The 19,037-nt window shown below is 36.1% G+C and overlaps 2 protein-coding genes and 1 long non-coding RNA gene across 3 annotated transcripts; 2 read left to right on the top strand and 1 right to left on the bottom strand.

The window, feature by feature from the left end:
* Positions 1-14,026: 14,026 nt before the first annotated feature.
* LOC121987530 (actin-depolymerizing factor 1-like) lies at positions 14,027-14,558 on the top strand. Its single transcript, XM_042541294.1, has 2 exons — positions 14,027-14,295; positions 14,408-14,558. The coding sequence occupies exons 1-2, from the start codon at positions 14,048-14,050 to the stop codon at positions 14,556-14,558; spliced, it is 399 nt and encodes a 132-aa protein (XP_042397228.1). The 5' UTR covers positions 14,027-14,047.
* Positions 14,559-14,906: 348 nt separating this feature from the next.
* On the top strand, positions 14,907-15,393 carry LOC121987529. Its single transcript, XR_006113641.1, has 2 exons — positions 14,907-15,050; positions 15,123-15,393. It is a non-coding gene; the product is annotated as an uncharacterized LOC121987529 (long non-coding RNA).
* Positions 15,367-16,300, bottom strand: LOC121987528 (thioredoxin 1-like). The gene is made up of 2 exons (XM_042541293.1): positions 15,948-16,300; positions 15,367-15,791 (listed from the first exon to the last, which is right to left on the bottom strand). The coding sequence occupies exons 1-2, from the start codon at positions 16,150-16,152 to the stop codon at positions 15,478-15,480; spliced, it is 519 nt and encodes a 172-aa protein (XP_042397227.1). The 5' UTR covers positions 16,153-16,300; the 3' UTR covers positions 15,367-15,477.
* Positions 16,301-19,037: the final 2,737 nt, after the last annotated feature.

Raw genomic sequence — 19,037 nt, 5'->3', positions numbered from 1 at the left:
GTTATGTTGACCGGAGTCGGAGACTCTTAGAGTTCTCCATTGGCGACCATGTATTTTTGTGAGTTTCACCCACGAAAGGGGTGAAGAGATTTGGCCTCATAGGTGAGCTAGCTCCGTGATACATTGGCCCTTTCTAGATCCTGGAGAGGATTGGAGCAGTAGCTTATCGACTGGCATTACCCCCGTCCCTGGCAGACGTTCACGACGTATTCCACGTATCTATGCAGAGGAGATACGTAGCTGACCCAACACATGTGCTGTCTGATATACCAGTTCCCCTTTAGCCTGACGTCACTTATGAGGAGGTTCTGGTACGGATTTTGGACCGAAAAGTGCGTCAATTGCGGAACAAGACAATCCGACTGGTTAAAGTCGGATGGCAGCATCGTTCAGACGAGGAGGCTACTTGGGAGCTCGAGGGTACGATCCGAGCTCGATACCCCCATATTTTCACTTCAGGTATGTAAGTTATGGTTCTGTTCAGCATTTATACTTTCTATTTGTTGTTAGTACTTGCTGATGATAGATAACGAAATTTGGGGACCAAATTTTTATTAGTGGGGGAGAATGTAAAATACCGAAAAAATGACGAATAATGATAAGGGAATTTTCTGGAATTTTTAGAAATTTTTCTAGAATTTTTCGGAGACCGTATGGACGAGTTTACGGGGATAAAAACGGGACCCGGGTAAGCCGGTTTAGGTTACCTTATTTAAGCGAGGAAAATTCTATTTTCTATTTTCTTTTTTCTTTTTTCTTTTTTCTTTTTTCTTTTCTTCTTTACTCGCCCGACTCTTCTCCTCTTCCCCCTTTTTCTCCCGACGCCGATCCCACCTCTTCCTTTTCCTCTCGGCGCCGACCACCTACTTCTTTTCCCGAGCCCGATCGCTTTCCCCACTTGCGGCGCTTCTTCTCCAGCAGGTACAAACCGTCGACTAAAGAGAAGCTGAGCTTTTCTCCCTGCATCGGTTCCCTCTGCCCTAGCTTGCACCCGAGCCTTCCTCTTCCCTGATCTTGCGTCGCCTTCCATTTTCTTCACGTCTTCATCGCCACCGACAACCACAGGACGAGCAAGAGTGCCCTAGGTGTCGCCGTCTCCCTCTTCCTCTCGTGTTGCTATGCCGCGACCTTGAGACGTCGACGCCGCCAGTTGCCAACTGAAGTTCATCTCCTCCTCTCCGCTTTGTTCGACGTTGTGCCCTAGCCTGAAGCCGACGGCCACAGTCCGATCTCTCTCCGGCGGCCACTGCTTTGCATTCCTTTACCCTAGATCAGGTCTCTCACCGTTGCTCGATTACATCAGTGACCTCCTACTTGGTTTGATTGTTAACAGTAAGTGGGAAGGATTTCAGCAGGGGGATTCGATTTCTATGGGGTCTTCGTTTGGTTCCAGCATCACTCCAGTCAGCAGCTCCCCTTGTTCCAGCATCAAGAGGGGCTGTGAATTGAGGTAAGGTTCGGGTATCAGAAGTTTTCTTACTGTAATTCAGTTGTTTGGACTGATTCTAAGAGGAATGGATGTTTTGTTGTTCCTTAGGTAGTTGTCGACAGAAGCTTTAGGGCAGTGAGGTGAATTTCCAGCAGCCCACCTTGTTTATGGCTGTGAGTTTGAGGTATGTTGTAGGAATTTGGCTACGTGTTGTAGTGGATAATAGATTGATTTAGGTATGATTTAATTACATGATTATGTGTAGGTTTGAATTGGAGGTTGTAATTAGTTGTCGAGTGTGAATTAGGTTTATATTTGTATGTTGATTAGGGTTTTTACCCTAATTTAGTGTTAGAGATTTTATTTAGCTACTTATTTGAATTTAGCTAAATAAAATATACACATTGATTGGTACAGGACTCTGATTCAGACGGTGTCTCGATGAGGGATATATTTCAGACTGGACCACTTATATTGGAGATGGGTACTTTGACTTTATGTCATTTGATATGCATAGTAATATTTTTAACAAATAGCAATGATTGTGTTTCTCATTTGCTTCGGTTGATCACTACCCGATCTGTTACATGCTTGTTTGTTTATTTGTATGCACATCATGTTAGACCTTATCTGATTATACATGCTTATAGGGGTAGTGACACAACCATGTTATATATTATGTTCAGGACTTAAGGTTTTTGATACCTTATCTGACCTGTGTACCTTTGATTTGATTCATTGTTCTATGGTACGCATTTTATACATATATGGATATTGTTATGCTGTTCAGGGTTTTTGTCATGCTTAGTATCATGCACCATTCGCATGATTGCATGCTGCGTGATAGTCTGTTCTATTATTGTTGAGCACATCGCCGGTTTCATCTCTGTCGGTGCTCCGTTGGTCCGCTCATGGGTAGCGTGACGCAGCGTGGTAGCACGTCAGTTTGGGCTCTGTCGGTGCTCCGTTGGTCCGCTCATAGGTAATGTGACGCAGCGTGGTAGCACGTCAGGGATCCCTCCCCGTCATTGTGTACCGGGAGATGAGAGCATTGAGCTCCCCCATTTATGATTTGGGGTAGGAGGATAGGTATACTCCGACAGCATCCCGTCCACTCGGTCACTCATCAGGAGTAGTGATATCAGAGTGCACGGTTGTCACAACCCTACCCACTCTGTCTCACCATTGTGTGTTTGATGGCTGACTGGCGTCAGGGGTGACCATGACATTTGCATCATATGCATGATGCAGTTATTGCTTGTGTTTACTGCATTTATTTGCTGTATTTATATAGATGCATATGATTGACATGCATACAGGATTTATGACACTCTCGGTCTGACGACCCTATTGTACTTATACCCTGATCTTGGTTAGTACAATTTTCTCCTACTTTATTCAGTTGCATTTATCCTTCTTGTATTAGGAGACTGTACGCATGATTAGTATTGGTTGTTATTATCTTTATTATGCATATCAGTTGTTACCCGCTGAGTGTTGGACTCACTCCCGTGGACACTATCTTTTCAGGTACCTGGTTGTTTATGGAGTTGCTGGAGTATCCTACCTACCGGTCCCCACGTCACATCAGAAGATCTGTCTCCGTTTTTATTTAGTTACATTTTTGGTATATGAAATTTCTATATTTCGCTTTGTGTTCCAGTTATGTTTCTAGAGTGTTGTTTTGTTGTGTGGTGTAAACCTAGCTGGCTAGCAGTCTTTGTTTATAGTTTTATGTGTTGTCTATTGGATTTCCGCTGTGTTTGGTTTTGGTACAGCCGAGTGGGCTGTTAGATTTATATATAACTGCGTGGTTGTATTTTTGTGGTATCAGCCGAGTAGGCTGCATATATAACTGCGTGGTTGTGTATATATATTCCAGCCGCCTGTGGCTGATGTATATTGTGTCTGTAGAAATGTTTCAGATTGTCACCCGTACAAGGGAGGTGCTGCGGAAATTTCTTCGGACAGGGACTTCCCCGGGGCGTGATAGTCGGATTATACCACCACACTCGACTAACCTCGAACTAGCCTTCTAGCCTCCTCCATCAGCCTTGCGTCCCTCGGATATCTCCCCATCTTTCACGCCTTGCCTTCAAGAGCTTCCTTCGGTCTCATCCTAGTTATCGAGTTCTCCTTGTCAAATCACACTAGGACTTACCTTGCCAAGACCACATGCTTGGACTTATAACCTTTGCCAAGATCACACTTGGACTTTCCAATTGCCTGGCTCCTCACCAGGACTTTCTCCTTTGCCAAGATCACACTTGGACTTTCCAGCTGCCTGGCTCCTCACCAGGACTTTCCCTTTGCCTAGCTATACTAAGACTTTCCAATTGTCTGATCTCACTTATCAGGACTTTCACCACCAAGTCTGGTCAACACTGACCTACTTGGATTTTCATCTCATTAACCTGGTCAATCCCTTGACCATCTCCACAATCGGACGATTGCTCCAGCAATCTCCATATATTGTCAAACGGACAATTGCCCTAGCAATCTCCATATATTGTCAACTGAACGATTGCCCTAACAATCTCCATATATTGTCAAACATCAAAACTCAAACCCTGACTCAAGTTTGACTCAACTCAAGCTTAGTCAAACTGGTCAAACTTGACCTAGGGAAATTGCCCCAACAGAGTATGTTGGCGGACGAGAAGGAGGCTCGCGGCGTTTCTGAGGGATGAGAAGTCGGAGCGAAAGGTTGCTCGAGAAAGTTGGAAAATTGATTCGGATGAGCCCTATTCCAAATGGCTGAAATCACCCAAGCGAGCGGAACCGGAGCGGAAGCCGGATGAAAAGTCAACTTGCTATTGACTGTGGTCTGGGCGCCTGGAGAGATTCCAGTTGCCCGGAGTCCGGGCACCCGTAGCTAGTCCGGGCACCCGGACCACTTTGGGTGCCCCCAAGGGCTCCCTCAACTGTGGATCAAGTTTAACAGGGTCCAGGCGCCCGGAGCGGGTCCAGGTACCCGGACCAAAAAGTTTATCAAGGCGCCACCTATTGCAATCCGGTGCGACTTGAATAAAGTTTTATCTCTTTGAGACACCCCGATCAGGGTTATAAATATAGCCCTGATTCCAGTAGCTAAATACAACACTTATAAACTATTATGCTTCTATTTATCTTTGTAATTGAGTGTTTAACTGCTGTAAGAGGCTTCTCCGCCTAAATGAGATTTATAGTAACCTTTCAACATCTTAGATTAACAATCCCCTAATTGCAAACCAAGTAAATGATCTACCTCTTCTTTATTTTTGTTAATTAGTTTTTTTGTACAAGTGGTTTATTATTATTTACAAAGTCGAGAAATATATGTGTTTGTTTTAATTGTTTAGGGAAATTCACCCTCCTCTCCAGCTGCAAGGGATCAACAATATGTCATCAACATATAATATTAGGAATATGACCACACTCCCACTAACCTTTTTGGTATGCACAAGGTTCGTTAGGATTTTGTGAGAAATCAAACTCTTTGATTACCTCATCAAAATAGATATTCCAACTCCTGAATATTTGCTTCAATCTATAAATGGACCATTGAGGCTTGCATACTTTATTTTTATCAACAGATGTAAAACCCTCGGGTTGTATTATATATACGTCCTCAAGTAGTTTCCATTAAGGAAAGTTGTTTTCACATCCATCTGTCATATCTCATAATCATAATGAGATGATATGGCTAGGAGTATCCAAATGGATTTAAGTATAGCTACTGGTAAGAATGTTTCGTCATAGTCAATTTCCTTGCCTTTGACAATATCCCTTCGCCACCAATCTTGCTTTGTAGGTAATTATATTACCATCTATGTCAGTTTTCTTCTTGAAAACTCACTTGCACCCAATAGCGTAATGCCTTCAGGTGGGTCCACCAAGTTCCAAACTTGGTTTTCATACATAGAATTCATTTCCGACTTCATGGCTATAAGCTAGTTGTCCCTTTTCTGAACTTTTCAAAACTTTTTCATAATCAGTAGGTTCCTCATCCTCAATGAGTAACACGTCATTCGATTCACTTATGAGAGATTCATATCTTTCAAGAATATTACGTGTCCTATAAGATCTACAAGGAAGTTGTGTAGCCATAGGTTCAACCAATGGTTCATCATTATGAGTAATCGGTTATGGTTTTTGACTAGACATCTATTCAGTGTCTATTAGAGTCTCTTGAACTTTATCAAGTTCAACCATACTTCCACTTGTTTCCTATAAGAGAATCTATTTCTCTATAAAAGTCACATGTCTTAAAACAAACGCTTTTTGTTCAAGGGATTATAGAATTGGTAACCATTTATTTTCTTAGCGTAACCAACAAATAGATACTTATCAGACTTAACATCTAGCTTGCCTGATATAGCCTCTTCACATAAGTATGACAAAATCATATCTTCAAATGATATAGATAAGGTTTCTTACTACTCCATATTTCATATAGAGTAGCAGATATTGCCTTAGTTGGGACTCTGTTTAGCAAGTAAACAGTTGTCTCGAGTGCATAACCCCAAAAAGATTTGGAAAAACTTGTATGATTCATCATTGACCTAACTATGTCTAATAAAGTTCAATTTTGCCTTTCAGATACACTATTATATTGTGACGTACAAGGTAGAGTTCATTGAGATAATATTCCATTGTCCCTTAGATAATCTTGAAACTCTTGGCTTAAGTATTTACCACCTTGATTAGATCAAAATATCTTAATGCTTTTACCAAGTTGTTTTTTACTTTATTTCTGAATTCTTTGAATTTTTCAAAAGCTTCAGACTTGTGTTTCATAAGAAACACATAACCAAATTGTGAGTGATCATCGATAAAGGTGATGAAGTAGCTATAACTTCCTAGTGCATGAATTGACATTGGTCCACATACGTATGAGAGCAAGTAGCTCTTTGACTAGTTCACCCTTTTCAATAAAAGATAACTTTGTCATATTACCTTTTAAACATGAATCATATATATCAAATAAATCTGTATCAAATTATTCTAGAATTGCAAGTCTTTGCAATTTGGACATGCATTTCTTGTTTATATAGCCAAGTCGATAATGACATGAGTAGGAGATTTTTTTTTTATCATCTTTTCGAGCATGTCTGTTGCTCGTTTCGATATTGAATACGTCGCCAGATATATCTAGCATGTAGATGTTATTGCATAAAGTTCCTGTACCGTAAAAAACATCATTCAAAATTATATAACAACAATTGTTACTAAAAGTAAAATAGAAACTTTTTCTATTTAAACAAGAAATAGAATAATATTTTTTATTAATATAGGAACGAAATAACAATTATCCAATTCTAAGACAAGTCCACTAGGAAACTTTAACAAATATGTTCCGATGGCGATAGCTACAATCTTTGCTTCATTGCCAACTTGTAAATTTGTTTCCTTTGATGAGTCTTATATATGCTATTTATTAGCCCCTGTATGTCATTACATATATGTGAGCCACACCCGGTATCCAATATAAAAGTATAAGAGGAAATAATATAACAATTGATAATGAAAATACCTGAAACAGATGGGGAATTGGATGTCTTCTTCTTCACGAACTCAAGATAAATTTTGCAATTTCTTCGCCAGTATCCCATCTTGCCACAATAATGGCATAAACCCTTTATTGTTGGTTCTACTGTCTTGACCTTTTTCTTCTTTCCAGTGATATCATGCTTTGGCTTCCTCTTAGAACCTTTCTTTGAGGAATCTACTAACATCAATATCTTCTGTTTTTTCTTTACCAAAGGTTCTACATCTTTGAGCATGTTGATCAACTCTAGAATTGTGGATTCAAGGCGGTTCATCTGATAGTTCATCACAAATTGTGAATAGCTAGCAGGTAACTGTACAAAATTAAGTCAATACTTAATTCACGATCCAATGCAAAACCAAGTGATCTCAAATGCTCAATGTAGCCATTCATCTTCAGTACAAATTGTATAGTGGATGAACCCTCCTGCATCTTCGAGCAAAAGAGTAACTTGGTGACCTCGAACCTTTCATATCTTTATTGCTCATCAAATAGCTCACGCAAATGAAAAATAATTGTATAAGTATCCATATGCTCATATTGTTTTTGTATTTCGGGAGACAACGAGGCCAACATGATGCAACTCGTAAGCTCAGAATCAACCATTTGCTTTTCAAAGGCCAATATCTGGTCTGGTCTTTCATCATCTGCTATATTTATGGGAAGTATCTTTTCAAGGACATATACTAGTTTCTCGGGGCTTGAGAACAATTCTCATGTTTCGAAATCAATCCAAGAAGTTTGGCCCAATTAGTTTGTTCGATTCTACTAACGAATGCAAATTCAAAGATGTCATAATTAAATGATTAACCTAGAAATACAAACATGAGAATATATGAGAGAGATGATTTTAATCATGTAAACTATTTACATAAAAAGGACAGCCCGATGCACGAAGCTCCCGCTATGTGGGATCCCGGGGAAGGATCCATTGTACGCAGCCTTACACTACTTTTTGCAAGAGGATGTTTCTAGGATTCGAATCCGTGACCTTTTAGTCACAAAGCAACAACTTTATCGTTGCGTCAAAGCTCCCCTTCAAGAGGCTTTACTTATGAATTCGGGAGATGGTAAGTTTTCTCCAAGTGGGTTGATATCCACTTCAGATAAGAACAACCTTGGCTTTGACACAATAAGTCATTATTAGCTATAGTGGTAGGTATCAAATATACCGATTACATATCGCGTATATGCAACTATCATATTATAATATCAACCAATTGATATTTGCATAAACTTCGGATTGCTAACACATTAACATGTATACATCAAATGCACATCACCCAACTTCATCTCTTTCCACGTTGACCGACTTTGGCACAATAAATCAATGCTTCAAGTTAAAATCAACTCGTTAATCATGAGATTGTATCTCAATGGTTCGAATATATGACATTACATTAATAAATTTATAGTTGTCATAATTTTATTTAGATATAAAATATGTTTAAGGATTTGATTTTCATAATCAAAATTCCTTAATTTCGATTAGGAAACAAATTTTCAAATATAACCACATATTTATCTTAAGGAAATAATTTGTTAATTAAGTAAATCTAATTTGGAAACAATTTCCCTAATTATAATTTCTTTAATTATTTTAGAATTTTTAAAATTAGAATTTTTGGGATTGATCCAAATTGTGTTAATCGATTGACACAATTCACTGATCGATTGGGAAGTTTCAATCGATCAAGTGATCAATTATAGCTTTTAACTTTCGAACAGAATAACCCTTAATTGATTTGATAATCTATTCAGAGTCTTAATCGATTAAGTAATCTATTATGGAGTCTTTCTATTTGCGAATACGGAGCTTTCAATCAATTCAGTAATTGATTGATATGCTTAATCAATTCAATAATCGATTAAGAAGCTCTTTGTATACAATTTCAGAGTTCTGAATCCATTGGATAATCGATTCAGATGCTCAATTGATTTAGTAATCAATTACGAAACATTCTATTCGTGATTTTTGCCCCTAAATCGATTGACGGCTTTCATCAATCGATCGGGATCGATTGACGACTTTCGTCAATCGATCGGGATCGATTGAATTGATCAGCCAATCGATCCAGAGGTTAATTTTCACAATTTCTGACTCCTTAATCGATTGAGAATAAATTCCAATCGATTACAAGAATGTTTTTGTCGTAAATTTGAACTACGAATCAATTGAATTGGTCGCTTAATCGATTAACAAGCAGGTCAATCGATTGGCGGATTGATTAAAACCAATTCTGTGTGATTCCACTCTCGGATCAGGAAACAATTTTCCTTCTCCATAATTTCTTTAATATCCAAAACAATAAAACTACGATTACTACAATTTATAAAATTAATTTTACAATCATGTCCAAACATGATTAGATTCTAATATCATTATTGGGATATGTTCAATGTGGTGTGTATTTAACACGTTTCACAAAACATGCAGTAGAAGCAAAATACAATAATAAAACTATTTTATTATAATACATACATCACATGCATGCAGGATACAACTCACGCAGACATAATCGTAAAACAAAAATTTAAGAATAATAATTATTCTAGGCATACCTTACAGATAATGTGTAGCGTCATTCGCATCTACGTTGAGATCTTCAAGACAACTCCGGTGAGCAATAAAGTTCGCCTTCAATTAGTAAACTAAGTGTGGAGGTTATGCGATCAAAGAGAATGAAGAAAAAATGAAAGGTTAAGGAAGAAGAATTTGTTTTCTTCTTGGCTTGAGGTGGGCGGCGACAGAGAGAGGAGAGGAGAGAGAGGGAGGCTATCTTTTCTAAAAACCTAAACAAATGAATAATGAATATATATATATACTTCGATTAGAAAGCCCAAACTTAGTTCAAAATTCTTTAATTAAAATTTAGCTCATTATAACCTCTTGGTCTGATTCACAACCAAACTACTTGGTTCAAAACCAAATCAATTTGGTTCATGACTAAACCAAAATAGGGTACTCTTCCATAAGAGATGTGGCCTATCCGTGCTTCCGTTCCAACAAAATATCTTCCATATTTACCCTTTGATTAATCAACTAAACATTTTATCTCTTGATTTGAAAATCAAATTCTCAAACTTGTTTTACGTCTTTTAGATAGTCATAGTGTGTGTGACCTAATAGATTCCCAATTTATCTTGGTCGTCTGTAATTAACTATTTAATTATGGATCGATCATAAGTGGCACCTAGTAGTATATCATGATCCCTAATTAATCAAAAAATCATAGTTGATTCCAGAACTAGTTCTAAACCCTTCAATGACTACAGTGAGTTGTATCTTATTCTTTTCACTCATCTTATATCCACTTGGTTCATGACATGATCTATGAATTTGTTCCCACTAGACTGATTAAGTCACACCTAGTCCGAGTAATACTTCCTCGTCCTATGGATTCAAATTACTCTTATATGTGTCTAAGACTCTCATACTCTTAACATATGATGCTTTACAAAGACTTTGAGTAATAATTCTCATAAGTGGTCATAAAGTATACATCTCCTCGCAAAGAGCGATGAATCCTCTGTGGATTATCCAAACACTTTCGGGCACTTCGACCTATACACAATCATCTCGAGTTCACATTTCCAAGAAGATGTTTTGCTTAAGATGTCAAAATATAAGTCTTCATGATTAAGGTGACTTGAATACCTCAAGTCAAAGGAAACTTACACTCGAGGTATAGTAAGTACTTTACAGACATATCCATATATGTAGAGAACCATATGAAACCTTACAATAGGTCACTCCAATGAACTAGTTACCATAACTAATATCCACGTTTAACTCTCGACATCTCAATGTCTCCCGCTAGTGAGTAGCAGCTGCTTGGTTAGACCAAAGAGTATAATCCGTGCTAGTCTCATAGAGTTGATAATGTCCGAATGCATCAATTCATTAACTATGGAATGTTTCAATACTTTCATAATTATACATGTAAAGACTTTCACTAGTTGTGATCCAATCACAAGTTCTCTCATGTTATGAGTCATATTGTGAACATTCAGTAAATGAGTTTAAGATCATGCAAATACATAAATAAAGTGTACTCAAATAAAAAATCTATATTTATCAAAATAAATAGTACAATCGTAAAACGATTATCTCATAAGATCTCTCAAATATAATATACATAATCATACGACCTGAGATAATAAATTAACTGCAATCACATTGGGAAAAGAATGTGCTGGGCTTGCATTGTTTGACCAAATATGGAGCAATGGAGTTTCAAGTTTATTTCTTTTCCCAATCCAATGATCAATCGACTGTATGAAGTTTTTTGTGGTTAGAATGATACTACAACTTATTTCTATCTGCTGCTTGCTCAACTATCTCACGGCCGCACCCAAGTCGTCCACCTGTGCTTTTTTACGGAACCATGCTTCTCTCAGGCATTTCGTCAAACATCCTATAGGGAGTTGGCAGCCAGGCGTCATAGAAGTGGTGGAGATCGGTATGCTTAGTGAGTTCGGATGCGGCAGATCATAAAAAACAAAAATTAAAAAAAAATAAACTCTTTACCTTAACGGTTCTCTAGTACCGACCCCATAAATATAAAGAAAGAGATAAATGTATGTACACAGACGTTGGATGCATAATAGAATAAATCTTAGGTCGTCAGTTCATAAGAATCGATTACCATTATTGCATTACGCTCTAGGGGTTTAAAAGCTCGACGCCAATGGGGTTTAAAAGTCAATATTTAATTGTATTTTTTTATTTTTAGTTGGTATTAGGTATCCTTATTAATATGCTAATAACCTAACGAATCGAATCTACTAAATCGAATAAATTGGATTTTTAAACAAATCAAATCTATCATACTTTGTTATGTAAATTAGGAATATAAATGAACCATACGTTCGTGAATAAATTTGATGTTCGACTTAATAAGAGATTGTTTAAATTCATTCAATATACATAAAATCAATTAAATGAATAAATTTGAATAACTCTTTAAATTAAATAAATAAGTTTAAACATATATATATTCATCTCATTAATATTCGTGAAAAACGTTCAAAAGTTTCAAAATGAACAAACAAGTTTCCATTATTAAATTCAATAACCAACCAAACAAGTTTAACATGTAAAAGTTTCAAACAATTAAATAGTTTAAATTGAGAGTTCGATAATATCTAAACGAACCAAGCTCAAGCCAAGCTTAAATCAAGATCATGCTTGATCCTGTCCGAAAGTGGTGAAAATGACTGGCTGAGAACGTGGCTCTGGTGCTGACCAGATGAAGACTTCTCGCTATCCTGTGTGCCACAAAGAGCGTTAGTTGTTGGGCCAAGGAAGCGGTTTCCAGTGTTGGCCCTCCGATACTCAAATGAATAATCAATTTTGGGAGAGGAATAGTGAAAGAAAATGTAACAACGAGCGTGTAAATTATATAGCATCGCATACCTTTGTCTCTGGATGAAATCTTCCTTTTATAATGTCACTGTTGTGTTTATGCATGAATTACAAAGCACTTTCACAAAAGGACAGACCATAAAATGATTTTGACGCCTTTTCTAAAATAAGCCCGCAAATCTTTATGATTTGATAGGTTAGAAGCTTCGAAATTGCAATTTGCCTGCAGAATATCATCTGTCCTCCGTGGCATAAAATGCCAAAAAAAATATAATAATTTGTTGGGTTACAGGACCCATAATAAATTACTTTGACCAACCAATCGAATTATTGGTATAATTTGACCGACCCTTACTCTTGAGACGTACCCGGTCAATATTTATGAATGTAGTCGACGACTCGATTTTCACTTAGCTTCTTTATTTGAACTGTATGCAAATAAGTGTCTAGCCTATCCGATCAGACCATACGCTCGATCGACTGGAGTAGTTAGTCAGGATAATTGATACCTAGCTCCATGCTTCATCATTGATTATGAAATCAGGATTCAATGCCAGATTGGCTAGAGAGCCCAATCGAGCGAGCCCCTAGTTTAACACTTCGTCTACGCATAAGATTGGAACTTACGCCCCTTGGAGGTCTGGTCAGGTAGTCTCTTGTTCTGAATGATGTTGACCATCCTTTGACTTTGACTCCCATGTCAACCGATCTCTTGGACTTTGACCCATCCCAGAGGGGTCCACTTTAAACATAGTATCACTGCTCATAAAAAAGAAATCCAACGAGCTCAAGCCTAACAAGTTTAATGGATCATTTTAGGTTTTGCTTAACTTAATTATCTTATCAAATAAATTTGAACACCACAATAAAAATTGAACCAATCAAATCACTAAAAAATCAATTAATTTAATAATCGATTGAATTAATTAACTTTTTAACAGTAGATTGTGAATCGACTGTTATTAGACAACCAAGTCGGAAATCGAGATTTAAAAAAAAAACTCTTTAAATATCGATCCATAAAAGATCGATTCAATAACAATGTTCGTTCAATTTCATCGATTTAACCAATTTTTTAATTTCAAAATCAAGTTCGATTTCATGGTTTAACTAATTTTTGAATTTCAAAATTGAGATCAAATTGAATAAAAATCAAAATAATCGATATTTTCTTTAAAAAAATAAATTCCCCAATTGGTTTCTTTCTCTCATCCCTAACTTATGTTACATACTATTTTTAAAATAGCTTAGTTAGATACGCTTACTATTAATGGCAATTGATTAAGTCAAACTATTACTATCCATAAGAGAGGAGCAAACAAAGGTCAACCTTTTCCCTCCATCAAATAATTGTCTCTACCCTTTTTTCTCTCCCTCCCCCACAATTTCTATCATTAAATTCCCCTCTCCTCCTCCTATTCTTCATTCCTCCTTCCTTCTAATCTCAATTCTACTTGAATCTCCTCAAGAAATCATGGTAAGCAATTCAAAATGTCCTCTCTTCGATCTTTTAATACATTCGCATTTTAATGATCTCCATGGTGTCATTATACATTCAATAGTGTCTTCTTTTAAATGAAATGTTGTGCAAATCCATTTAATGCTTTAGATTTATTCCTTTTTGTTTGTGATTTTGTTTATGAATACTAAGTTTGTTGGTACTTAATCAACTTGCATTACTTATGTTGGGTTCATTGTAAAGGCAAACTCCGCGTCGGGGATGGCAGTGCACGACGATTGTAAGCTAAAATTCATGGAACTGAAGGCTAAGAGAAATTTTCGCTTCATCATCTTTAAAATCGATGAGAATGTGCAACAAGTCATAATAGACAAGCTCGGTCAACCGAATCAGAGCTATGAGGATTTCACTTTAGCCTTTCCGGCCAATGAGTGTCGTTATGCCGTGTTTGATTTCGACTTCATCACCGACGAGCATTGCCAAAAGAGCAAGATCTTCTTTATTTCTTGGTGAGAAAAAACAATAATACTTGATAATTAGATCGAATTAGAATGATTTCTCCTTCAATTTCATTTTTTTATAAATATAATTTAAAGACAAACTTACTTTTATTTCAATCAGGGCTCCCGATACATCGAAGGTGAGGAGTAAAATGTTGTATGCCAGTTCCAAAGACAAGTTCAAAAGGGAACTCGATGGAATTCAAGTTGAGTTACAAGCAACGGATCCAAGTGAAATGAGCTTCGATATCGTGAAAGCCCGAGCCTTATAAACCTTTCCAATACTAAAATCTATCGATTCCGACAAACTCCTTTAGCATTATATCAAATTTAATTAAGTCAATTTATTTTATTTCTATATTATTCATTTATTATTATTATTATTATTATTTATCATCATTGTATGAATATTGATTGTGCCAAGGAATTGATTTATGATATTTCACATTTTCATTAAATAGTTTATTTAATTTTGCAAATGATTAAAAAAATTGGTTCTCTTTTAAAAATTTGAACTTTATATGGATTGCAATTAGGGTAAAATGAGAATTCGGAAATTGGGAGGGGCAATTTTAAAAGTAAAATAAATCTCGGATCCGACCTCGATCTTATTTAATGCCATGCGATTTCATGTTCTTCGATCGCCCTATTGAAAACGGAGAGGCGGAGATCCCAATCCCAGGCGATCTGATCTGAAGCGGGTGATCGGTGAGAGCGCGCCGGAGAATTCGACGGTCTCTTCCTCTTCGCCTCAGTTTCAACTAGTAATTTCCCCGTCCTAGCTCGTTTGCTTCGTGGAATTTGTGGTTTTCGCGTCTCTCAGTCTTTCGATCTAGGTTATCGGGGAGGGAGTTGACAGATCGGATCTGGAACTCCGTCGAAAGAGGCGCGGAAGCTGCTCTGGAGTCGGAAATGAGCACTTCGTCGATGGAGATTACGCCAAAGCTTTGAGCTTTTACTCGCAGGCCAGCTCCTTTTCCTCGATTTTTCTTGATCTTTGAGTAGTCACTTCTCTTTTCCCTCTGTTCAAGTTGTGGTTTAGATCAAAAACTTTGATCATCAAATTTATCTCCACAATAATAATCCAAAGCAGACATTTAGATTTCAGCCAATGCTTCTTACAGAAACAAGCAATATAAACACAATATGCACAGCAATACAGAGAGCTGAATGCAAAAAAAATTTGTGACACTAGATGAACTTTTCGATAGAACTGGCCAGAGTAGATTCCGGCACAGCTCCGATCACAGTATCCTTCTTCTCTCCATTTTTGAAGATCATTACAGTCGGGATGCTCCGGATTCCGTATTGATTAGCTATTTCAGGGTTTTCGTCAGTGTTGAGCTTGTAACATTTCAGCTTGCCTTCGTAAACCTTTGCTAGTTTGGCTATGGTCGGCTCGATCATTCGACATGGTCCGCACCAAGGAGCCCAAAAGTCGATCAGAACTGGAACATCCGAACCCAGAACGCGTGTTTGCCATGCATCTTTCGATATCTCTGGGACTGCCATGGAGTGGAAAAAAAGGGAGCTTGATTATAGATCAAGATAAGTTGTAAGCCGAGTTCTTGATAAAATCATCGATGGTCTAAGAAAGTAACTTCCGAAACCACGGCGACATCATGAAAACCCTAGAGAAGAAGCGAGAAGGAAAACATTACGCTGGACCGCGGTTTCCTGCGCCTCGCAGACGACGGCGGCCACCCTCCTGATGACGGCCCTCGATCTCGACGCCGTTATCCTGGGGGGAAGCGAACCGCATCTGAGGCCGCTGAACCGGGGGATGACCCCCGCTCGACGGCCGGCTCTCGGCGCGGCGGTGGGATGGGACGGGACGATCAGCGACTCGAGGATTGCAGCGGCCATGAGGTCTGCCTGCGTGATCGAGGCGGAGCGAGACGGCGAAGGAGAAAATGGGAATGGAAAGGAATTTGGGAGATTGGCGGATGGACCAAAAAGAATGGATGCAATTTTGGCATCAAAATGAGTGGCGCAGATTGAGTTTTCAAAACGTCAAGCGAAGAGATAAGGAGAAAATTTAACAGAAACCGTAACAAAAATAATTATAATATCCCTTAATAATTGTCTTTTACTAAAATGACGCCATTTTTGAAATAATCATAATTAATTAGGGAGCCTTATAACAATCAAAATCTTTTATTTTAAAGTAAAAATTAAAAGGACACTTTTGTTATTTCAACCTCTATTTAAAATATTAAAAACATGCATTATCTATAAATTTCTTTCTTAATTATCTCTCTTTATCCAATAATTATAATCGATTAGTTAAATGACTAAAAGTTACTATATCATATAATAATTTGGTATATAATATAGTAATTTGGGCAAAGATAATAAGTGGTCCTTTTCAAATGGTCAAAACCACGTCCCACTTTAACTTTTTTTTTTTTAATAAAAAATCATTCATATCATTGTAAAATGACATAATTATTCTTCACTATATTATTTTTATTATTATATCACTTTTATATTTTCCTTCTAAATCTTGAACTTAAATATTAATTACGATCTCATAGCGGCTATACAATTATAGTAGCTATGATTTTATAGTTGTCACATAGTTGTAATAGCTATGGTTTTATAAATACTATAACATAAAAAAAAAATTAAGACTAAACTTGTTCGGAGCCTCCAAAAAAAATTTTAAATAATTTTTTTTTAGTTAAAATTGAGCTATTACATGTTTCAAGCCATAATTAGTTGTAGATCTTAAAACAAGTTTCGATTTGATATATTGTGTTTTGTGATTCAACCTGAGTCAAAAAAGTACGACATCTTAAAGTTTGATATTTAACATTCATATTGTAGTAGCTATGAAGCTATAGCTACTACAACTACGTGATAGCTCAGTTGTAACAACTATGCTTTTGTAACTGTTATAACATGAATGTTAAATCCTAAATTTGAGATATTATAATTTTTGACTTGCATTGAACCACGAGATGCACAATATATCAAATCAGAGCTCGTTTAAATATCTACAATTGATTATAAGCTAGAACCCATAATAGCCTAATTTTAGACTCAAAAAATGTCACTTAAGTCTTTTTCAAATGCTCTGAACAATATTAGTTTTTAAATTTTTTTCATGTTGTAGTAGGTGTGAAACTGTAGCTGCTATAAGCCTACAACTGTATGACAGTTTGGTTGTACTAACTCTGAGACCATAGTTGTAACAATTGGGCAGCAATTCCAAGATCGTAGCTGCTACAATACACCCCAGGTTCAGGATTTAGGCGGAAAATATAGGAGAGAGATAATAGTAGTTGGGTTATTTTACAAGACGGTGGGGGTACTCTTTTAATAAAAAGAAAAATCAAAGTAGAGGGTCATCTTAATGATTCCAAAAATAAGGGACGCCTTTTTGATTTTTACCCTAATAATTTTAACTAAAATTTTATAAAATTTGAAAAAAAAAAATTAAAAAATTAAAAGAGCGCTCACATCTAAGGAATTGTGAAATAGGTACTCATTTTGTAAAAATCATTAAATGGGCACTTCACTATATATTTTACCTCGTAAATACCATTATTTCTAGTATTGTTGTAGCAGTTATTATGATTAACTACTACAATATATAACAACTATAGATTAACTACTACAATGTTTTAACAAATCTTATTTCTATGACTATTATAGTAGATATGATTAGAACATTCACATAGTTATCTTATCCAAATATTTCATCCTAAATTTTGAATAAGATAGCTAAAAATCTTTTGCATCTATTTCTCTAAATTTGGAGAATAGATTGCATTCCTTAACTATTATAGAGAAGAGAGAAAAATAAGAAAATTGACATAATGTGTAGTGAAAAGTGAATATCCAAATTTAATAAAGTAACTCTTTTATTATAAAATTATATATTTTAGATAAGGAAATTGGTATGAATACTCTTAACTTCTATAACGTGTAACAGTTACTTTATAACTACTATAAAGTAACTACTTCCTAGCTGGTATAATGTGTAATAATTAATATAATTTTATTGTAGTAGTGAGTAGTTGCTATAATAACGATGAAATTTAGTGTTTAAGGTTTAATTATAATTACGTAGTAGCTAATTAAGTAGTTGGTACCATTTTGATGAGATTTAAGTAATTTTAATCGATAAAAAAAAACATATTTTGATATAATAATATTTTATATATAATAATTTTTATTAAAATAAAATAATTAATTTTTCATGTCATAAACACCTACTGAGTAATTGTAGCTATTATAATAGTGAAGGAATAAAAGATATTTTTATACAAAATATTTGGCAGGGCACATTTTTGGCCTAAAATTTTTAAATTACTACATGCAAATCTGATTGTGTAAAAAATAATAAATTTTATAAACATGTAAAGTATTTTTAAAAATCTATTTAGAAGTTTGATCAAAATCCATATGATGTGTTTTAAATTTGTACACGATACAAATTTACTTAGGCGTGCAGGATGAATACACTTTACCCCTCTTTAAAATTAAAGGAGGTGCAGCGGCCGAGTATTTTTTCAATTTCTCATATATTTAAAAATTGAGATATAGTTTTAATAGATGATTTTTTTTTTAACTAGCGATTGAACTCAAAATGTTAAGGTGATGGATTATCCGTTACGAGTAATTTTTGATTTATTTTAATGATTGATAGAAAATTTTTATCGGATCGGATTGATTATCCTAAGATTAGCCGACATAAGTTAATATCTAGTACCAATTAAAAAAATTGAAGAAACACATCCGCA

The sequence above is a fragment of the Zingiber officinale genome, chromosome 5B, assembly GCF_018446385.1.
Source record: "Zingiber officinale cultivar Zhangliang chromosome 5B, Zo_v1.1, whole genome shotgun sequence".
Lineage (NCBI taxonomy): Eukaryota > Viridiplantae > Streptophyta > Magnoliopsida > Zingiberales > Zingiberaceae > Zingiber > Zingiber officinale.
This window is presented reverse-complemented; position numbering and strand designations above follow the sequence as displayed.